Below are 24,579 nucleotides of genomic sequence, written 5' to 3'. Positions count from 1 at the left end.
AATGGTTTTGTGACTAAGTTTGCGGATGACACCAAGATAGGTGGAGGAGTAGGGAGTATTGAGGAGATTGGAAGGTTGCAGAGAGACCTAGACAGTTTAGGAGAATGGGCAAGGAAATGGCAGATGAGATTCAATGTTGAGAAATGTGCAGTTGTACACTTTGGAAGCAGAAATAAGCGGACAGATTATTATCTAGAAGGAGAAAAAATTCAAAGTATGGAAGTACAAAGGGACTTGGGGGTACTCGTGCAGGATACCTTAAAGGTTAATCACCAGGTCGGATCGGTGGTAAAGAAAATGAATGCTATATTGGCATTCATTTCGAGAGGTATTGTGTATAAAAGTAAGGAAGTGTTGATGAGGCTCTACGGGGCACTAGTGAAGCCTCATTTGGAATATTGTGTGCAGTTTTGAGCCCCACATCTTAGGAAGGATGTGCTGACGTTGGAGAGGGTTCAGAGGAGATTTACGAGGATGATTCCAGGAATGAAAGGGCTTACGTATGATGAGCGTTTGTCGGCTCTTGGACTGTACTCACTGGAGTATAGAAGAATGAGAGGGGACCTCATAGAGATATTTAAAATGTTGATAGGAAAGGACAGAGTAGATGTGGCTAGGCTGTTTCCCTTGGTGGGTGAGTCCAGGACCAGAGGGCACAATCTTAGAATTAGAGGGTACAGTTTCAAAACAGAGATGACGAGAAATTTCTTTAGCCAGAGGGTGGTGAATTTGTGGAACTCCTTGCCACATACAGCAGTGGAGGCCAGATCGGTGGGGGCGTTCAAGGAGGAGATAGACAGATATCTAAATAGTCAGGGTATCAAGGGGTATGGGGATAAGGCCAGAAATTGGGATTAGAATAGTTTTTTTTTTTGTCCTCCCCTCCCCCCCCATTCCCCATTTCTCATTTCTTTTTTTCCCTATCCCTTGGAGCAGACTCGATGGGCCGAATGGCCTGCTTCTGCTCCCTTGTCTTGTGATCAACACCAAAATAATTATGTGATAATACTCAAAACCAATCAAAAGGAATAAACACACACACACACACACACACACACACACACACAAAGTTTATTGCCTGTGTGGAATTTTGCACACATCTTGCACAATTAACTTTTAATTTTAGTTTCCAGTATTACTCAATGCAACAATGCCAAAAGACAGTCGAGAAATTATTTCCACCCACTCTAGCACTCCATGCTACAGGTAAATAACAGACAAAATCTAGAATAAAAGGCACAAATAGTAAATGTCAGTTTCAATCCTAACTGTGCCTGTGGGATATTTCTATTTTCTGAACAATCTGGACAAATTCTCAAAGCAATTACAAATTTAGAACTGCACAGGACATTAGAATCACAAAGTCAAATAGCACACATTGTCCATATTGATCATCAAGGACCAATTGGTACTAATCCCATTTACCATGACTTGGACCGTAGCTTTCTATGCCTTGTCAAGTCAAGTGCTCGCCTCAATGCTGTGAAAGTACCTGCCTCCACTATCCACCCAAGTTGCATGTTCCAGATTCCAACGCCCTCTAGGTGAAGTAACTTCTTCCCCTCTAAACCTCTTGCCCTAAACCTATACTCTTTAGTTTTATATACTTCTGCTGTGAATAGTTTCCTCATAACATAGTACATTTCTACCAATGGCTTTAAAGTAATGCGTGGGAAGTTCAAGGGAGATATCAGAGGAAGGTTTCTTACCCAGAGAGTGGTTGGGGCATGGAATGTGCTGCCTGGGGCGGTGGTGGAGGCAGGTACATTGGTCAAATTCAAGAGACTACTAGATAAGCATATGGAGGAATTTAAAAGAGAGGGATATGTGGGAGGAAGGGGTTAGATAGTCTTAGGTGAGGTTTAAAGGTCGGCACAACATTGTGGGCCAAAGGGCCTGTATTGTGCTGTGCTGTTCTATGTTTACCAGGTCCCCCACAGCCTCCCACTCTCCAAGGAAAGCAAATACTGCCATTTCATTGCTTTCTGCACAGGCAGCATTGAGACTATATTATTTCAGTTCACTCGGCACAATTAAAAGTCTGGAATGGTTATTATCAAGAGTCAAAAAGGTGGAATGACAATGCTTTAACCAACCATGTAATTTAGTCCTTACTCTTCTGGTTCTACAGAATTAACAGAATCTAGTTTATACTTGCAGCAAATTATTAGGCATATAGTAAATAAATATACAATGTGAAGTTGAAAGCTACAAAGATATAAAGATTGGAATGGTAAATAGAAATCCCTTTTAGTAAGCCCACTACTTTCACCGTTCCAATACAATCTGTTCTATCATAGATTCTAAATTAGTCATTAATCTTGAGAAAGTACTGCTATACAGATACTCCCCATTTCCCAAAGGTAAAGAAATATATCCAGTATATTCATCTACTTCCTCCATTTCATTACTCTTCTTGATTACCTCTATTATACTAACCACCCTGCCAATCCCATGAACAAAATACTTCATCTGCATGGCGTCCCCTGGAGTATTTAATCATCTCAGGCTGCAACTTCTTACCTTCTTTCCAAGCATATCACTATTCAAGCCTCTTTTAAAGGTGACATGGGTCAATTATGGTTCAGTTGGTAGTATTATTGCACGACTGGAAATTTTAGGGTTCAAGACCCACTCGACGAGCTGAAAATCTAGGCTGTCACTCCATGCCAGCTCCATGAACAAGGGCTGGAGATCCTATTGAATGATGTGCCATTCTTCGGATGAGAATTTAAACTGAGGCCACGTCTAGCCTTACAGAGGAACGCCACAGATCTGACGGCATTATTTTAATGATGTGATGGGGGAAATGTACTCTTTCATAAACAACCCTCTGCTAATTATAACCACCCAAAACCAAATTAAGAAAATAGTTGGCATATTATCATATTATCGTTGGAATATTATCAACAGTCACAACTGCTGTTTCTGTGATCTTACTGTGTACAAATTGGTGGCTATGTTTCCTACTGCATTAACTACATTTCAAAAGTATTTTGTACAGTAACTGTAAAAGACTAAGGAATGTCCTGAGATTCTTCTCTCTGGTATGGCTCCTTCTCTTTGATGATTCCGACAGTAGACGATTGGGTCAACTGCCCTCAAGAATTCAGAGTTAATTTGTTTTGTTGACATTATAATTCCCAGGAAGTCCCTCAGGATCAAGGGTGATTTGCTTTCACTTGAGGTGACCAACGAGGCCAAATGGGAATCATAGACTTTTCCACGGCTAGGGGCAGGAGGTGCCTAATGGGCAGACAGGTAGGTAGTTTGTGACGTGATGTGTCCCTTCCACTGATTACTCAAGGCCTCTGTAACCTGACCATGCATTGACCTGAGGCTCTCAAAACCATTCCGACTGCTCCTTCTCCACCTTTGGAGGTCATGGATCAGAGATTCCCAGTGGATTTCTTTGAATTCATCCTTGATTCATTTCCTCTGTCCCCCTGACCTCTGTCCCTCTGTTCTCTGGCAGGCACGGTAGTGTAACGGTTAGCGTAACACTTTACAGCACCAGCGACCCAGGTTCAATTTCCGCCGCTGTCTGTAAGGAGTTTGTACATTCTCCCCGTGTCTGCATGGGTTTCCTCCGAGTGCTCCAGTTTCCTCCCACATTCCAAAGGCATACAGGTTAGGAAGCTGTGGGCATGTTATGTCGACGCCGGAAGCGTGGTGGCACTTGCGGGCTGCCCGCCAGAACACTACGCAAAAAATGCATTTCACTGTGTGTTTCAATGTACATGTAACTAATAAAGATCTTATCTGATAATCTCTTGCGACAGAGCTACATTACAGTAGTATTACATAAAGTATTTCATATTTTAAACAAAAGTGCATATACTCCAATTCAGTGTAAACAATGTGAAAGTACTTGCAGAAGTATCAACAACTTTTATATTGCTTAAAAAATATTATTCAAGTCCCATACAGACAATTTATTTCTCTTAAACTCTCATAACTGGATACAGTTTCAGAGACCATTTGATATACTTCAAACTATCTTAGTGCTACAAGTCTATGTAACGGTTGCAAGGTATACAATATCTATTTGCACTTGTATAGTGCCTACTATGCTCCTGATGAAAAGACTCAAGGATCTCAGTGATAGCCTAGGTGTTCATTTTCCATTTTAATCAGTCACTGGCCAGAGATTCCCAATAGTGTGCGGGGATTTTACATTTCTTACAAAGATTCTTCAGAACATCCTCTTCAGAACAGTCCTCAGAACATTTTCTTTGTCTTGTAGATGGTGAAAAACCTTTGGATTGCTAGAAAGAGAGTCACTCATTGCGGAATACCCAGCCTCTGAACTGTTCATATAGCTATAACATTCATGTGGTTGCTCTGGTTGAGGTTCTGGTCAATGGTGACCCCCCAAGATTTTGAAGATGAGAAACTTTGCAATGCCACTGAATATCAACAATTCTCTCTTCTTCTAGAATATTATTTACCTCTTATCAGCCCCTGTCTGAACCTTGTCTCGGACTTGCAGCATGCAAGCATGGACTGCTTCATTTGCTGAGGAGTTGCAAACAGAACTGAACATTGTGCAATCATCAGCAAACATGCGCACTTCTAACCTTACATTGGAAGGAAAGTCATTGATGAAGCAGTTAAAGAAGTTTGAGCTGAGTACACAGCTCCAAAGAACTGCTGCAGTGAAGTCCTGGGGCTGATGTGATTGACTTCCAACAAACACAAGCATCTTCTTTTCTGTGAGATATGATTCCAACCATGGAGTGTTACCCTTGTTACCTATTGACTTCAGAATACAATCGGTTAAATAGTGCCTTGATATCACATTTGGTATTTGGGCTAAGTGGTCCTGGCAAAATTCAAATTCGGCACGGGGCAATTACTTGGATTGGATTTGTCTTGCTTTGTGTAGCAGTTAGTGTAACGCTATTACAGCACCAGTGACACCAGGTTCAATTCCCGCTGCTGTCTACTAGGAATTTGTACGTTCTCCCTGTGAGTCTGCGTGGGTTTCCTCCGGGTGCTCCAGTTTCCTCCCACATTCCAAAGACATGCAGGTTAGGCGCTGTGGGCATGCTATGTAGACGCAGGAAGAGTGGTGACACTTGCAGGCTGCCCCCAGTACATTCTCAGTAATGAAAAAGATGCATTTCACTGTGTGTTTTGATGTACATGTGACTAATAAATATCTATATCTATTATCCTAAGTCATTGAACTTCAAGCAGAGGTTCCTGAAGTAAGCAAATGTCTGCATGTACAGCAGACTGCCTCTTTATTCTGTCCCATGGTCTTGGAATTCGTTTATTATTGTCACTTGTACCAAAGTACAGTGAAAAACTTGTCTTGCATACCATTCATACAGATCAATTCATTACACAGTGCATTGAGGTAGTACGAGGCAAAACAATACAGAATGCAGAATAAAGTGCAACAGCTGCAGAGGAAGTGCAGTGCAGGTAGTCAATAACGAGCAAGGTCATAATGACGTAGATTGTGAGGTCAGGAGTCCATCTTATCGTACTAGGGGACCATTCAATAGTCTTATATCAGCGGGATAAAAGCTGTCCTCAAGGTCTTCTTTATCCCTCCATAGTTCCATCTCCTACAAATATACATTCCTGATTTTCAGTATAGGCATCTGTACCTCCAACCATTTAGGTTGCAGGCTTCGAATTTCATTCCTAAACCTCACCATCTCTCTCTCTTTCTCTCCTACAAGATGATCTATAAACCCCCTTAATATCGCCTTTTCTGATAATTGTTCCATCTTATAATTGTGTAAGTGACTATTTCACCACCAGCTGGAGAACAAGTCCAGCAAAGCAGCTAACCACCCTTCTTATTCAGAATTACCTAGATTTTATTTCAACTACCTCGACTGTGGATACCCACATCAGGAGATCCAAAAACAAAACAGATTGGCTAGGAGGTCAACACTACTCCTAAGCACTTTCAGTGTTGCTGAACTGTAATCAGAGCTACTGATTACAAATTGATTTCATGCAGACCAGTCCAAAAGTCACAAATCTCAAACAGGTAATTCCAATATAAATGCATTTTTGAATATAAATGTATCTTTAAATGGCTGCCCATGGAGAACCAATGCACAAAAGACCTAGAAAACGGTAGATGGGTTACATGCATTTAAACAGATAGATATATTTATAAATGAGGCAAAATAAATCTGGCTTCATTAACTGTGTGCTACTTTTTATTTTAAAAGAATGATATTTGACTGTGACAATGTGACCACAAGTGTCATCAATCTTCTCCATTCGAAATTTCCAACAGCAATTAACTTCGCAGAAAGAGTACCACCGCAATCATATCACATAAAAGTGAACATATGGAAAAATTTAAAATGTTCTCCCAGGTTTAAGTCCCAACTTCCTTTTCAGCTTCTCCAATATCTTCACTACTCTGGAGTTCCTCTTCACTGCCAGCATTACAAACACACATGCATATCTGGCATTCCCTCAGAATGCACATCCATACAAGGTAATCTATTTTACAAGACAAAGTGCTAGTTGGTGAAGCAAGTGTCAGTTTCAGCTAATGCTTGTTGTCTCCAGGTTAGAAAATCCTGGATACAATTTCTATTATGAGCAAACAGGCCAATACTTCAGTAGACGGAGTATTGCATTGTGTAAAAGAACTATCTGAATATAAAATAATCTAGTTGATTAAGGAACAGAAGCAATCCTGACAAAGGGTCTTCAACCTGAAACATTAACTCTGTTTCTCTTTCCACAGATATGCTTGACATGCTGAGTGTTTCCAACATTTACTGCCGTTTTTTTTTTCAAATTTTCAGCATCTGCAGATTTTTGATTTTCAGAAACATTCCTCACCAACATGAAGCACCATTAACTGATTGACCAGTTATAGAAAAAGGACTAAGAGTAGGTTATTCAGCCATTTGGCCCTTTGAAGCTGCATCACTTTTCAAAATGATCACAACTGATCCTTTATCAGAATACTATATTCCCACTCTCTCCCCCAGACCCCTTAATGCCGCTTGTATCTGCAAATCTGTCTACCTCCATATACATATTTGACAATTCGGCCTTCACTGCCTTATGCAGTGCAGAATTCCACAGGTTCACCACTTTTCAGTGAGGAAATTTCTCATCTCAGTCCTGAATGCCTTACCCCATGTCCTGAGTCTGTAACACCTCGTTCGAGATTCCATTCCCACCCCCCAATCACAGAAACATCCTCCCTACATACAGTCTCTCCATACCTCATGTTTTGATGAGATCCCCTTTCATTCTTCCAGTGAATACAGGCATTATTTCATAAATTAATTCTTTCATTAGTTGTCTGTGATGATAACCCTATCACAAACGCACTAGAACATTTTAGGATTCTGACTTGATATTAGGGAAAAAATGCCAAAATGAGAATGGTAAATAAAACTTGGAAGTGACGTAAATAAAACTGGAAGCTATCGTGATCTGATGGCTTTTGCTCTTAATGCTAATAGATGATCTATATACAGTGGCATGCAAAAGTTTGGGCACCCCTAGTCAAAATTTCTGTTACTGTGAATAGCTAAGTGAGTAAGACATGACCCAATTTCCAAAAGGCATAAAGTTAAAGATGGCACATCTCTTTAATATTTTAAGCAAGATTACTTTTTTATTTCCAATTTTTACAGTTTCAAATTAACAAAAAGGGAAAAGGGCCCAAAGCAGAAGTTTGGGCACCCTCCATGGTCAGTACTTAGTAACACCCCCTTTGGCAAGTATCACAGCTTGTAAATGCTTTCTGTAGCCAGCTAAGCGTCTTTCAATTCTTGTCTGGGGTATTTTCGCCCATTCTTCTTTGCAAGAGGCTTCTAGTTCTGTGAGGTTCTTGGGCCGTCTTGCACGCATTGCTCTTTTGAGGTCTATCCACAGATTTTAGATGATGTTTAGGTCGGGGGACTGTGAGGGCCATGGCAAAACCTTCAAGCTTGTGCCTCTTGAGGTAGTTCATTGTGGATTTTGAGGGGTGTTTAGGATCTTTATCTTGTTGTAGAAGCCATCCTCTTTTCAGCTTCAGCTTTTTTTTTTACAGACGGTGTGATGTTTGCTTCCAGAATTTGCAGGTATTTAATTGAATTCATTCTTCCCTCTACCAGTGAAATTTTCCCCACGCCACTGGCTGCAACTCAAGCCCAAAGCATGGGTGATCCACCCCCGTGCTTAACAGTTGAAGAGGTGTTCTTTTCATGAAATTCTGCACCCTTTTCTCTCCAAACATACCTTTGCTCATTGCGGCCAAAAAGTTCTATTTTAACTTCATCAGTCCACAGGATTTGTTTCCAAAATGCATCAGTCTTGTTTAGATGTTCCTTTGCAAACTTCTGATGCTGAATTTTGTGCTGAGGACAAAGGAAAGGTTTTCTTCTGATGACTTGTCCATGAAGGTCATATTTGTGCAGGTGTCACTGCACAGTAGAACAGTGCACCACCAGTCCAGAGTCTGCTAAATCTTCCTGAAGGTCTTTTGCAGTCAAACGGGGGTTTTGATTTGCCTTTCTAGCAATCCTACGAGCAGTTCTCTTGGAAAGTTTTCTTGGTCTTCCAGACCTCAACTTGACCTCCACCATTCCTGTTCACTGCCATTTCTTAATTACATTACGAACTGAGGAAACGGCTACCTGAAAACGCTCTGCTACCTTCTTATAGCCTTCTCCTGCTTTGTGGGCATCATTTATTTTAATTTTCAGAGTGCTAGGCAGCTGCTTAGAGAAGCCCATGGCTGCTGATTGTTGGGACAGTGTTTGAGGAGTCAGGGTATTTATAAAGCTTTGAAATTTGCATCACCTGGCCTTTCCTAACAATGACTGTGAACAAGCCATAGCCCTGAAAAGCTAATGAAGGTCTGAGACTTTGGTATAAGTTATCTGAGAGCTCAAATCTCTTGGGGTGCCCAAACTTTTGCATGGTGCTCCTTTCCTTTTTTCACTCTAAAATTGTACAAAACAAAAATAATACACTAATCTTGCTTAAAATGTTGAAAAGAATATTTCATCTTTAACTTTACGACTTTTGGAGATCAGTTCATCTTCTATTCACTTAACTACTTGCAGTAACAGAAATTTTGACCAGGGTGCCCAAGCTTTTGCATGCCACTGTATAATTAATTAAAATGTCATGGAGAGGTATAGAAGGCAGTCACCAAGGCTAATGAACTGCTAATCTTTACGGCTGAAGGGCTGGTATGTATGCAGACAAATGTTATGTTAGAGCAATACAAATTTATAGTCAGACCAGAGCTGGACTATGGTGAACAATTCTGAGCATGACTCCAGCCTAAGCTTACCAGAATAACACCTGCACTCAGAGGGTAAAACTATGAGGAAAGAATGAAGTTAGATTCTCTGAAATTCTTAAGTTTACAGGTTTATTTATTTGAATTTTTTTTGAGATATTGTGAAGAGGTAGACAAAGAAACCCTCTTTTGGCTGTTTGGGATGTCCAGGACAATAGGGCGCAGCTTAAGAATTATCACCAGGCCCGTGAGGAATCAGAAGTCCTGCGAAAAGAGGTGGCAATATTTTGGATTTCTCTTCTGAGAACTAATGCCAGGACAATGGTTAATTTTAAATCTGAGAATGACAGGTTTTCTGCTAACCAACAGTACAAAGGATTATGGAGTTAGGTCACAGATCAGCCATGATGTCATTGAATACTCAAAGAGCTAAATAGGCTAGTGTTGTTCCTAAGCTCCTTGAGGTCCTGGGGTTGGAAGATGGTGCTGAATTATCCTCAGAAATGGGGCAGTACCTCAAGCAAGTTATACATACTGCAAAATTGCAGGAATGAGCATCGAGTCAGGTGGAATGAATACCAAATGGATAGACCCTTTGTCCTATATTGTGTCAAGCTTTTGAGTGACCCGTAGATATACCCATCAAGTACTGGCTGGGTATTATATATTTCCTTGTATAATTTAATAATTTCAAAGCAGCAATAGATAAAGAGAACACTGAAGGAATGTTAGCCAAGAGTACACATGATATCCACATGGAAGGTCAATGATTCATCTGAAGATGGTAGAGCTGAGGACTCTCCAGTCATGTCCTGATACCTTCAAATGTGCAACCGCTTTTCTTTGTGTCAGACATGAGCTCATGGTGAGTATGCTCCTTGTCCTCAATTTCACTCTGGGTCCCGAATATCACATTCAGTTGAATGCTCTCTTGATGCATTGCCAGGAGCTGAGGAGAGTGACAGGGGCATTTATACTTGCAACTCAAAGGACACAAGTTGAAATCCCATCCAGGTATGTTATTTTATGGAAGTATGATAGCCAAAGCTCTTGTCTTCAAAAAAATCTGATTCTATCTTTCAGAAAAGGAAGCCTTCTAAACCTGCACCTGGTTGGTACAGACATCAGTGGTTGCTTCTGAATTGCCTCTGAAGTGGCTTGATAAACACTCTGTTGGGAAATAATTGCTAGAAATATATACTATCTATACTAATAGAGCAATAAATTGATAATTTAGTGTAGCAGATATTACAATTTACATTTGTGCACGAAAACTTCTCCATGGCCATCACCCTATCACTATAACCTTCCCCAGACATACAACCCTCCAAGATCTCAGGACTCCTCCAATGCTGATCTCTTGCACATCTCTGATTCTCTTCAGTCCTCACCTTTAACTACCCAGGCCCTGCAGTTTGGTTTTCCCTTACTAAATCTCTCAGCCTCTACTTCTCCTCTGCCTTAAAAGATGTAGCTCAATACCAATTCACCTCTTGTGGTTCTAAGTCAAATTATGGCTGATATTACATCACTCAAAAAGCTTTGGACTTCTTAAAAATATGTTTCAGGCACAACGTAAATGCAAGCAACAGTTTTTCTTTAAACAATTCTTTAAAACAATCAGGAATAATATACAGGCAACTTATGAACTTCTATGGCTTCAAGTTCATTTATCAATGTAATACTGCATTAGGCTATCTATGGTGGCTTCCAGTTAACCAATAGAGAAAGGAATTTATGGTTAAACACATTGCAATTTAATAAGTGAATCAACATCACCTCAGGAGCCCACTTATACAGATTATGAAATGCTTATTAAATATTTCATGCAGTGTACTTTTCAGTGTTCTTTATTGGCTGAAAAATGTTAAATCAGTAGTACTGGAGGTGCCGAGGCTAAATTAATCCAGTGTGTAAAGCTAAAGCGAGAAATGCTGGGAACATTCAGCAGCTCAGGTAGCAACCATTGAGAGATAATCCTACATTGGATAATAAAATACAAAGGCTTGAGAACATGTACCGCCAGACTCAAGGACAATTTCTATCTCACTGTTATCAGAATTTTGAATGGACCTCTCATGCATTAAAAGATGAACTTTTGGTCTCCCAACCTACTTTGATGTGGCCCTTGCACCTTATTTCTCTACCTGCACGGCACCTCCTCTGTAACTATAACACTATATTCTGCATTATATTCTTTTTATTATGTTGATGTAATAATGTACGGCATGATCTGTCCAGATGGCAGGCAAAACAAAGCTTTACACTGTATCTCAGTACATGTGACAATGATAAACCAATACCAAGATTGTGTTGAACATTTCAGAAGGACATTAAATTGCATGGATCACTGTAATTCAGATCCGCCATTAACTCGGTTTTAACAACAATTAAAATCTATTAATTCTCCCATATCTCAAAACAGTTTCCTGTAATTTTTTTTAATAGGAACTAATAGTTCCATCCCCACTGATCCTCTGCATGAGAATTCTAAACTCTTGGCAATTCAAAGATCCTCTAAATGGGGCTTTTAGTTTGCTAATGATATCCAAAGACAGAAACATATCTTGTTGTAAATCTTCAATTTTTTTAAAACTTTCCTCTTCCTTTCCAAACTGCAGGGCAAGTAAAGAACACTACAGAATCTGACATACATTTTCCCACACAACAGTCTGCCAAATGATATATAAACTGGAAGTCAGTCATCCACTGCAGAACTTCTTATGAATTTAACAAAATGAAGAGTTTATTTTCCTTGAAAGAAATTTGTCTTCATTCATCAAAAGGCACAAACACAGAGGGCTTGTTTCCCTTGTGTTACCCAGAGGCAGGGGATGATCACTTTTTTGGCACTCTTATACTTCCCCTTTAGCAAAACGTTCTTGCATTCTTGTTCAATCACTTGGCCTCCCCACGGACCAAACAGTTTGACGACTACTCGCACTTGAGTAAACAGATAGAGTGGGTTGTCACAGCTTGCACAACATAATATTTCTAAACTCAGGGGTGGTATAAATGATTAAACACTCCCTATGTGTCACGACTCACATCATTACTTTCCCATTTTCATAACTCAGGAAGCTAAATGCAGCATGGTTCTCCATTTGAGATGTGTGTAAACTCATCAGCTGAAAAGAAGTACCTCAGCGCTAAGTACTACATTAAAGCTGTAAAAACAACTGCCTTCTTTTTTTTAACAAATAAGAATACAATGCAAGTATTCCTATGTTCACCTTAATTCATACCCATCAAATACCGTCAAAATATAAATAGAATTGCCAATTCTGCATAACATGTGGCCTTTAAAACTATAGGACTACCTAACAGGAGAAGGCCTTGTGGTATGATTGGAGTTCTGAGAATACTCAGGACAGAAACATCATTTACAGTTCACTTAGCAACTTCTAATATCATCCTAAATGTACAGAATAAATACATGTGAACGTGAGATACAGGAGTAGGAGAATGTCTTTCAGTCCATTCAGCCTGCTCCATCATTCAACAAAAGCATGGCTGCATGTCTACCTCAAAACCATTTTCATATTCTAAGATAAGGTAAGATATCTCTATTAGTCACACGTACATCGAAACACACAGTGAAATACATCTTTTGTGTAGAGTGTACTGGGGGCAGCCCGCAAGTGTCGCCACACTTCCAGCGCCAACATAGTATGCCCACAACTTCCTAACCCGTATATCTTTGGAATGCAGGAGGAAACTGGAGCACCCGGAGGAAACCCATGCAGACACAAGGAGAACGTACAAACTCCTTACAGACAGTGGCTGGAATTGAACCCAGGTCGCTGGCGCTGTAATAGCATTACGCTAACCGCTACATTCCCATTTCCCCAAGTCCCTTAATATCCAGAAATCTATCGACCTTCATTTTTAATCCAATCAATGATTCCAAAGATTCACTACCTCTTGAGTGGAGAAATTCCTCCTCATTTCAGTGCTAAATGACCCAGGGCTTACTTCGAGGTTGTGATTCCTGGTTCTTATCTCTTCAGCCTTGGGAAATATTTCCTCATATCTACCCAGTCATGCCCTGGAAGAATTTTGTACATTTCAGTGAAGTTACCTCTCATTCTTCTGAGCTCGAGAGAACAGAAGTCCTGCATAATCAACCTTTCCTCAGATGACAGACCCATCATCCCAGGAAAAGTCTGGCAAACCTTCGCTATACTTCCTCTATCACAAGTATGTCCTTTATTAGGTAAGAAACTAAAATTGAACATAATATCGCAGGTGTGGTCTTACAACAATTACATAGGACCTTAGTAAGACATCTTTAATTTTGTACTCAAATCCTCAAGCAAAAAAGGTCAACTTACCTTTTGCTTTCTGTACCTGCATGTTGAGTTTCAGTGACACGTACAAGGATACCCAGTCTGTTTGATCATCAACGTTTCCCTCACCACTTAAACAAAATACTCAACATTTCTGTTTTTCAATCAAAGTTGATGACCTCTCATTTATCTGCACTATACCCCATGTGCCATACTGTTGACCAGCCATTCTTGTTCCTATCACCCTGAAGCCTCTTTGTGTCTTCATGTTCGTAACTAATCAGATATAAGACATACTCTATGGATTTATAGAGTCAAAGAGTCATACAGCATGGAAACAGGCCCTTCAGCCCAACTCATCCATGCCAACTGTGTTGCCCAACGAGCTAGTCCCATCTGCTCACGTTTGGCCAAAGCCCTCAAAACCTCTCCTATCCATTTACTTATCTAGATGGCTTTTAAACACTGCAAATGTGCCTGCCTCAGCCACTATTTCTGGCAGCTTATTCCAAATAAGCACCACCCTTTACGTAAAGAAGCTGCCCCTGATTTTTCCAATATTAATTTTAAAAAGCCATTTGACTTAAGAATTCAGTCAAAAGCAGACTAATGTTTTTCAAAACTTTTATTTAAAATCTAAATTTGCTAATGACAAAATGAAACAAGAGCAAATCTAAAGATATGCAAAACATTAATAAATATAGCAATTATCCCTGGTTTGTTTATATGGGAACTGTATACATCTCCAGTGACTAACTCATACTGACTTTCCATTCACTTTAAGCCCACATGCAAATATGACCACAACATAGTTCTGCAAATTACCACATCCATTCATTTCAATCAAGAGTAATTTGACAACATTAGGGTGGTTTTGCCAATGGCAATTCTTTAAGAATTATGCAAAAGTTTCTCTAGATTTTCAAATTTTAAATAATGAATTAGTATTGTTGTGCAGCATGCTCACAGTTGAAAGATCCAAATGAGAAAGGTAAAACTATATACAGGTTCAAAAGAAACAACAACAATTTTCTTGTTAATGGGAGTCTACTCACCTCAGTAGTGGTGCCAATATCAGCAGAAGGACTACAAGTGCTGGCATCTGGTGGTGCTGTACTGACACTACTTCTCACTGGTGACCCTGGCATCGGTCCCAAGGAAGACTCTGGATGCACAGAAGACTGCCGCAAAATGCCTTTCTTCTGTATTTTCTCCCATGCATTATTCATACTGTGTGCCAGCTCATATAGTAATTGTACCTATTGAAAGGTAGAGGAATGAAAAAATGGGTTTTAGAAACATATCCAGGTACTGATGACAATAATTCTGCAACTCCTATAAACTACTTCTATCCCTAATAATGAAGCAAACTACAATTTATAGAATACTTATAGCACAGAAGGCCATTTAGCCCCTTGAGCTTGGCCAGTAAGAGAAATCCGATCCATGTTGTTTCTGGGCAATACGTGGGAAATATGTCACAGAACCGAGCCATTGGGCCCTTCTCATCTTTCCTCATCTAAATCTATCAGCGTCACCCTCTACTCCCTTCCCTTTTGACCAACCTCCACTAAACTAGTCAACTCAACCATCTCTGTGGGACTGACTTGCACATTCTTACTCTTTGGGTAAAGGGGCTTCTCTGAATTCTTTCCTGGTTTTCTTGGTGACTGTCCTATATCCACAGCCTCTGAATATGCTTTTCCTCACAAATGGAAACATTCTCCCAGCATCCAATCCCTCAAAACCCTTCATCATTTTAAAGACCTCTAATAGGTCACTTCTCATCTTGTTTTCCACAAGAGAAAAGGAACACAGTCTACTGATTCGCTCCTGATATGTACACCCTCATAGCTTCTGTACTTGAGATCTCTTTGTTCTTTCACCCTACCAAGTTTACAACTTCCATGAACTAAGTGATCTCCCTATTATTCCTCCCAAAATGTGACACATTTACCTGTGTTGAACTTCACCTGCCAATTATTTGTACATTCTGCAAGTCTGTTATTGTAAGAGAGACATACAGCAGGGAAACAGGCCAGTCAGCCCAACATGTCCACACCAACCAGTGGGCACCCATGCTTATTAATCCCATCTTCCACCACCAGACCAGTAGCCTTCAATGCCTGGGCGATTCAAGTGCTCATCTAGACACCCCTTAAATGCTGTTAGAAACTCTGCTTCCACCTCTCTCCCTGGCAGTGCACTTCAGGTACTCACTACTCTCTGGATGAAAAAGGTCCCCCTCAGATCCCCTCTAAATCTCTTACCTTAATCACATCTTCCCCATAGTGTGGTGACCAGAACTGCACACAATACTCCAAGTGCAGCCTATCCAATGTTATGTACAACTGTAACATGACATCCCATCTTCTGTACTCAGTGCCTTGGCCTACGAAGGCAAGCATGTCTTCTTCACTACCCTGTCTAACTGTGTTGCCACTTTCAGGGAACTATGTACCTGCACCCCAAGGTCTCTCTGTTCCACAACAATCCCATTCACTGTGTATGTCCTGCCCTGGTTTAACTTTGAAAAATACATCACTTCCCACTTGCCTGAGTTAAGTTCCATCTGCCATTTGCCGTACTCTGCAAAGTGCAGGAGGGTTCTGGTGCTCTTTCCCTGAGACCTATAACTGTTGTTATCTATCCCATTTCTATCCATTTCTCTTACGGAAGAGACAAACTAATCTTCTGCTACCATCTTCTCAGGCAGCGAATTCTACGCGATGACTACCTGCTAAGTGAAAAGCCTTTTCATGATATCACCCATGGGTCCAACATAACCTTCAGAATTCAGTATTTATTAACTATTCTTGCCATAATCAATCCTGAAAAATTATGCTTTGATACATGAGGTGCAAGTTAGGCTTTAATAGCATACAAAACTGTCATTATTGCCGAGGAAACTCTGGGCTAATATTTTTGGTATTTGTAGAAATTGTTTCCCTGGGAAAAATACTTCAAGTAATAATGGACCATTCCCAGGGTGAAAATGGCTAACATGAGGGGGCAAAATTTTAAAATGATTGGAAGAAGGTACAAGGGGGATGTCAGAGGCTTTTTTCACACAGAGTGGTGGGTGCGTGAAACGCACTGCCGGCAGAGGTTGTGGGGGTAGATACATTATGGACATTTAAGAGACTCTTTGATAGCCACATGAATTATAGAGAAATGAAGGGCTATGTGGGAGGGAAGGGTTAGATAGATATTAGAGCAGGATAACATGTCGGCACAACATCGTGGGCCAAAGGGCCTGCACTGTGCTGTAACGTTCTATGTTCTAAAATAACATTGATTATATGTTACTTTAATGTGTACACGAAATTTCAGCTGTCATGCTTATATTACAATGTTTATTTCTGACTGTTTAAAACATTTAAAATGTTAGATTGATTTGTATATTTTTTTGCATATTAATTTGTAGTTGAGATTTTTTTCAGTTGTAATTGCCTGCCTGGGAAGTTTGTCCTTCCCATTGTTACATGTTGCAAGCATATTTCACCAAAGGCAAGTATTGCCACTTGACTACAAAATCCAGGCTACTAAACTTGCATTTACATAGTGCCTATTATGTTATTATGTCATCCTGAAGCAGCTTGCAGACAATAAAGTTCTTTTAAAGTGCTATTATGTAGGAATTTCATTATAACAGAATCATACAGCACAAATGCACAATGAAGACCTTAGCTATTAATAAAAATACAACATTTTCACTATGTTTCAATGCAATTGAGAGAAGTGATTTAGAATCATATAATTCTTGTTCAAAAATATAGGCCACCTGGTCCATCAACTCTGCACTAAAACTCCCCCACGAGGCAAATGGTCTAATCCAACTCTATACCACTCGGTCCACATTTATATTCCTTAGTGTAGCAAGTTCACTACACATAAGGAAAGGAATCTTTGATTCTATAGAGTAAACGAACTGCACTGGAAGTGCACACAGCTGTGCACCATACTAAACATTTTAATTTAAAAATAAAATCTGGTGCTTTTGAAAATGTACAGCCTCTAGGGAGATCAAGACTGTAAAATTTGCCTCTCATGTGGGTTACACAGATGCAGAATACCATGTTGTCGCTCCAGTTCTAAGAGTTAGCTAAACTCTGCTTTAGGAATTTCTAAACAATCTGGCAAGATCTTATAAATAGAAAGTTATTAAAAGATGTTGCTAGAACTGTTGCTCTGCCAGACCATTTGGACCTCCAGCCCATTGTGTCTCTCTATCTCACTTTCTTCTTGCAAAACACTCCTTGGAAGTCATCCCTTTAGTCTCTTGTCAACATTCAACACTTTCCTATCTTTCACAGCTCATCCTCACTCCTTCATTGCAAAGCAGTATGTCAGTGTCACCTATCAATACACAAAAAGTGCTGGAGGAACTCAGCAGGTCAGGCAGCATCCATGGAGGGAAATAAAGAGTCGACGTTTCGGGCCGAGACCCTTCATCAGGACTGGAAAGGAATAAGCCAGAATAAGAAGGTGGGGGGAGGGGGAGGAGTACAAGCAGGCAGGGGATGGGTGAGTTCAGGTGTCTCCAGTGTCACCTATCAACTGGCTCCTGATCCTAAAAGACAACCACATGACTGAAGTAATTATTGGGCATTATGTTTTCGCAGTGAGTTTGACACAAACATGAAGAATCTATTCCACAGTGAGTTGAAGAACCTTGGAACTGGAATTGGTTTATTATTGTCACGTGTACCGAGATACAGTGATACCGAGATACAGTTGTTTGCATGCCATCTAGCCAGACCACTCCATACATAAGTACATTGAGGTAGTAAAAGGGAAAAACAGAATGCAGAATATAGTGTTACAGTTACAGAGGAAGTGCAGTGCAGGTAGACAAATAAAGTGCAAGTGCCACAACAAGGTAGATAGGGAGGTCAATAGTTCATCTTTAAGCATATAAGAGACCTGTTCAAGAGTCTGATTCTAATGAAAGGAAGATTAAAATCCTGCAACCCCATAGGGAAGCTGCTCAAGACCCTCGCACCTAATTCCAATACTGAGCAACATTGGAGGGCGTCACAGAGTGTGTCAACAGTGAGAAATAAATTTTATTAGTTATCCCATTGAGGAACTCCTAGTTTTGATCTGTGTCGAAAAGACCAGCTCACTTCAGGACATCACATGAGAAACAAGGCCAGACCTCCTTCAAATGGAGAATAAGTCCATTGTACATGGCCATGGGCAGACCAAACTTGACTTTATTCCATTCAAGTATAGAGTTAAAAGCTAATTTCAGTAATGGTAATCACTTAACTACTGGATTTCGTAAAAGCCCATCTGGTTCAAAAATGTCCTTCAGGGAAAGACATTTGACATCCTTACCCTGTGTGGCTGATATACGAATCACCATTTTAGGTGGCTTTTAACTCCCCTTTGCAATGTCCTGGAAACCCATTCATGGGCAATTAGGGATGGAGAAATGATTGTTGGCTTTGGGAACAAGTGAAATAAGTACCTCTGAGTGTCATCTTTATTCTTTTGTTCGGGGTCTGAAGGAAATTTACCAGCTCATTACTGATCTAACCTTTAATTTGTTAACGTTTCTACAGCCACATAAAAGAAGAAAGTATAAGTGTGATATAGATGTTAGTTCCTGTATGTTATGTTAAATATCAGACCTGCAGTTTCTCTGATTAATTTTGAATGACTGTTTAAAGTTTCACTTAAGGATTTTTTGCACGTAGACAGAGCATGACGACGTCTGCCTAAATGGACATTGTCGGAATTTTTGGTAACTATTCTAATTAAGTTCCCAGTTTAGTTACAGTGTGCTGAAAGGAATAAGATACTGCCCTGGAAAATGTGTAAATAAGAAAACAACAGTGGTGAAGAATAATCTCACTGGTCATATGTCAAGATGAAAGTAAAAGCAAAAATAATTAAAGTTATGCCTTCAAATGAACAATAATACTAACTATATTCTGAAAATAACTCTCTCAAATTACAGCTGCCACAAAAATCTGTTGCCAATTAAAAAGCTTCATATCCAAACCACCTCAAAACAAAAGTTCTGACTAAATTAATGCTTCACAGTATCTCACACAATTTTTAAAAATGTTCTTTCACAAACTTACTGCCTCAAACACTATTCTAACCACTGTTCTTGAAATATAAAAATGCTTGCTACCATGTTTGCTTCACCACTTTATGTCAGATTGGATCATTTTCCCCTTATGACTTGTCTTCAAATTCGTACACCATTGCCTTCTTTAGAGAGATAAAGCACACATAGGAAAGCAAAAAGGACCTAAAACAAACTTGAAAAACTTAATAATGTTAATATGATGTTGTGACGGTAGGTCACTGATCTCAAACATTAACTTTATTTCTCTCTCTACAAATTGTGTGGATCTACTGAATATCTCTAACATTTTATTTTATGCTTATGAATTTTCTTCCACATTTCCAAATCTGTTCATTGACTTCTTTTGGTTCTGAAGCATCAGATCACATGATTCAAGATAATTCTGACTATAATGACTCCAGTATCATTGACCGATAGATGCCATCTTTCTGTCAAAATCATTTAACCAGTATGGTTTGCAGCCTACATAATTACAGTTAGATCAGTGGTTCTCAATCCTTTTTTGTACTGAGACCCAAATGTAAACATCGATGGTCAGATGCAACTGAGTGATTAAGACGGAAAATACATGGGGACAGACTGTGCTGATTTTTGCCAGCAGTTTTAATCAACCACTGAAACTGAGGTACACACTATGGAATGCACAAGTCCAGGACATAAAGACTGATTACACATGCAGTCCAGCCTTAATGGAATTCCCCAGCACTACAGGGGAATTCCAAAGGACCCTGCTCCACGTCAACCCTGATGCAGGAGCCAAGACCTGACTAACTTCAATGGAGACTGCAGGATAGAGTGCTAGATGACAAAATTTTAAATGATTTTGCTTTAGTACAATGTTTATAATTATTTTATAATGTTTTATGCATTTTTAGTTAACTTTTCTTTGTTTATTACAATTTTAAAAGCCTCTGAATGTCAGTTATGAGCCAACCACATTAGTGGACATGGGGTCAAATATAAGCCAGGATACCAATTTTCTTCTCTACAGACATTAGTGAACCAGATGCATTTTTATGACAGTTCAGTAGTTTCATGGTCACCATTACTGACACTAATGTTTTATTCCAGATTTATCCAATAGAATTTAAACTCAAGTCCAGATCCAGATCAATAGTCCAGGCATCTGGAATCTGCTCAGTTCGACTCAAGCCTTTGTTGGAAGCTTGCTTCAGTGCTTTTTTTTGTAAATCTAAATATAAAATGAGCTGCACAAAATTTCCATTGAAATCAAAAGATGGTTGCAAACTTGCTTGAGGGCTTGCACTCATCAAAATTTAATGTTTAACTGGTTGATCTATTCCTGATTAATATCCAATGGTTAAAATATGTCCGACCTGCAAGATAGATCAGAGTGAGAAAATTATCTGAGTCCACTCCACTCCACCCACTTAACCATGCTCTGCTTAAATATGAGGGGCAAGGCACAGTGTCTGTAGGTTGCCAGGAGTCATCTGAGGTTAAAGCAAAATAAAAAAAACTGCAGATGCTGGAAATCTAAAATAAAACCAGAAAATGCTGGAAATAGCAGGTCAGGCCATATTTCTGGGAAGAGAAATAACGTCAATCTTCACTGCCATTTATTATTCTTACCCTTCCAATGAACCCACTTGCAGAGGGCTGTAGACTCAGCCAGCTCCATCACAGGTACAACCCTCCCCACCATCGAGGACATCTTCAAGAGGCAGTGCCTCAAGGAGGTGGCATCCATCACTAAGGACCCTCACCACATCTGCGACATGCCCTCTTTGCATTACTACCACCAGGGAGGAGGTATAGAAGCCTGAAGACCCACACATAATGATTCAGGAACAGCTTATTCCCCTCTGCCATGAGATTTCAGAATGGTCCATGAACCCATGAACACTACATTATTCCTTCTTTTTGCAATTAAGTAATTTTTGTAAATAACATAATTTTATGTCATTGTACTGTACTGCTGCTGCAAAACAACACATTTCATGCCATATAAATCAGTGATAATAAATCTGATTCTGATTCTGTTTTTCATTTAACTTCACTGCACTACTACCAAAATGCAGAAACTCACAGGAAAATAATGAGAGATATTGAAAGGTACTAGTACTGGGAATATATCCTCTGTCCTACCCATTCCTGCCAAGAAAGCAAAAGTTCCATTTGTACTGTGAAGTAACTATATTCAATGTACGAGGCAAGAAGCTTGATAAAACTAAAGGAAGTGACTTACACAAATGGTATGAAATATCGCAATCCAGTCAACTAGAGGAAATATAGTGAGCAATAAAGGGAGACAAGAAAATATTTCAAGGCATTCAGAGGGAATATGAAAAAACTTCCAAGTAAATGTGTTTATGAAGATAATAATAATGAGGGTTAGCTAAGGAGGCTTACTAAAGAAAGATGCAGGGGATACTTTAATAGTGGCCAAGGTGCTGGCAAATATATTAACTCAGCTCATGGCATCAGTTTTCATGGTAGCCCAAGAGGTTACATTGTGAGTGGGACTGACACAAAAAGATAAATAAAGAGGGAGCTTCCAGTTTCAATACAAATTTAAGAAATTGGTAATGGAGAAAATGTCAGGAGTCATGAGGGATAAATCTCAAGAACCGGGTTATTGCAGCTGTGATGCAGCAGCTCTACTGGCTGCGTCATCAATGCATTGGACTTTTTTAATTCTGAAGCTAAATAGTTTTCTACATGAGTAAGCTGGGCATTCTGTCTTGTTCTCCAACTCAGATTTTATTTCAATTAGTCCCTTAGTTTTCACGCACACTTATGTGCATTGTAATGCTTCGGCTTCTGGATTTGTAAATCACAATAGTCCTTTGTAGAATGGTGAACTACCCTCCCTGATTTGCATCATGTGTTACTCAGTTATTTTGTTCGTAGATATTCTGTTAGGAAGCATGGCGGCGCTTGGCTCCGCAATATTTTGAAACTGATCAAGGGATATTGCCTTTAACATCACAAATTGAGACTCATTTTCAAATTAATTTTTGAAGGGGATGACAAAGTGCTCCAGTAAGTTTGTACTGTCTTTGAATTGTTGCTGGATGTTCAAAAGATGGCACTGATTTAAAGCAAATACTCTTATTAGCTTTTGCTGCAACAAAATGGTTTAGGTTTTGGGGAAAATGAGGCTTTCAATGCTTTTGGACTATGCAGCTTCTCTTGATCAGTATATCCCTACATAGTCAATGTAAAATTTTGGTGATTTCATTGAAGTTTTCAAAATATTAAACGAAACTGATAAATTAGATGGAAATACTTCAGCTGCTTGAGGTACTTAGAACATTTATAAAAATTAGTATCAGAACATTTCGGAGTAAAGTTCAAGGTACTACTATAGAGTTGTAGAAACTAATAAACTAATGCTGGATAAATTGTTAATTTTAAGCCTTAAATTGATAATCTTTTTGTTAATGCAAGGCATTGAGATTATGAGGAGAAAGTGGGTATATGGAATTAGGTCACAGAGAGGGCATGATGTCAATGAATAAAAAAAACAGGCCCAAGGAGTTAAATCTTCTCCTGTTCTTCCAATGTGAGTAGAAATTTGTTGTCTATTACTTATATTGCGATAGACCAGAAGCTGCACATTATGCACTTTTACCAAAATTTGGCTCCATTGATGTCAATAGAACTGTTACATACAAGGTGTTAGAGCAGGCAGGAAAGAAAAAAAAAATCCACACCCATATATTAAATCATTTTTGGAAACTCATAAATGATACATTCAGAAATGTTCCTTATTTAAGATTAAAACCCAACTGTTTTCAGTTCTTATCAATGCTCTACTTTTAACAAGTTCTCCTGAAATTAAGAAATTGGCCTGCAGTGTAGTGCCTTCAACGAGCAAACAAGATAGTTGAGAAAGTAGAGTTAATTCTTTTAACCACTTCAAGTAAAACAATTAAGAAGCTGAAAGCAAAGCACAACTTTAAATGAGCATTGATTAAAAAACACATACATTATTAGCAGAATGCACATTTAACGTTATTAGCACACTTTATTTCTACTGCTTTCAAAGAAATTAGAGAAAACTGGGAAGCATACCCTATGTGTGTTTTAAAACTGTTTTTGAGTTCAAACATTATAAAAATAATGATCACAGTAAATCACTTACTACATGCTGTATACCATTAGTGTTAGTCACAGTTCCAGTCAATAGCTGGCTTGTTTCTGAGCACCAAATTTGTAGTGCTTTCTCTATAAATATTTCATAATAGTACAAATTACTCTGGTTTATCACATTCTGTGATTTATTTGAACAAGCTATCTACTCTTGTGGACTAAACAGGCGACATTTAAAGCAATAAACAGTGTCGTGTGAAGTTTCAGGAAATTCCATTATGTTAAAGACTATCATTGACAGACTAGCTATTAACTGATGCAGACTTACCCAAAATTCATTAAGCCACCCAATAAGGCTCTCTTCCCTAAATTTTCATTTTAAAAGCATTATGGTTTCCCATTTAGCATCATATCCTATGCTATGAGAATTTTAGTAGCTTGTGGTTTGGCATTGTTTCTGATGTTGGGTATGTTAGAGAGGTCCATATTTTGGTTGTTCATTAAGCCACAGAGTTATTGCTGTGGGTGAGAAGATAGAACAGCACTAACCAAACAGAGTTTGTTTGGTGGAGCTGAGTCCATGACTGGATCAGCCATGATCTTATTGAATGGCGGAGCAGGCTCGATGGAAAGGTGGCCTACTCCTGCTCCTATTTCTTATGTTCTTATGTTTCCTTTTCTCCAGTCTTTGATGGCTAGCATTTTCTGTGATGCATTTTCTAAGTCAATTATTCCTTTCCTTTCTTTAAGTCTTCTTTCTTGAGATTGAACATGCGAGTACAGAAATTAAGAGCAGGAGTAAGCCACTTAGAACTTCAAGCCAGCTCCACCATTAAAAAGATCAAGCTGACCTGATTGTAATTGGAATATTGCATTCAATTCTGGTC

General features: G+C 39.3%; 1 protein-coding gene across 1 annotated transcript in view; it reads right to left on the bottom strand.

Annotated features, from left to right (window-relative positions):
- Window positions 1-24,579, bottom strand: part of LOC127574065 (intermembrane lipid transfer protein VPS13B-like) — a 795,946-nt gene that overhangs the window by 273,998 nt on the left and 497,369 nt on the right. The window contains 1 exon segment of the mRNA XM_052022696.1: window positions 14,583-14,786. Within this exon segment, the coding sequence (XP_051878656.1) occupies window positions 14,583-14,786 (204 nt within the window).

The sequence above is a fragment of the Pristis pectinata genome, chromosome 9 (assembly GCF_009764475.1).
Source record: "Pristis pectinata isolate sPriPec2 chromosome 9, sPriPec2.1.pri, whole genome shotgun sequence".
In the NCBI taxonomy this organism is placed as follows: domain Eukaryota; kingdom Metazoa; phylum Chordata; class Chondrichthyes; order Rhinopristiformes; family Pristidae; genus Pristis; species Pristis pectinata.
Note: the sequence above shows the minus strand (reverse complement) of the source record. Positions and strands in the feature narration are given on the sequence as shown.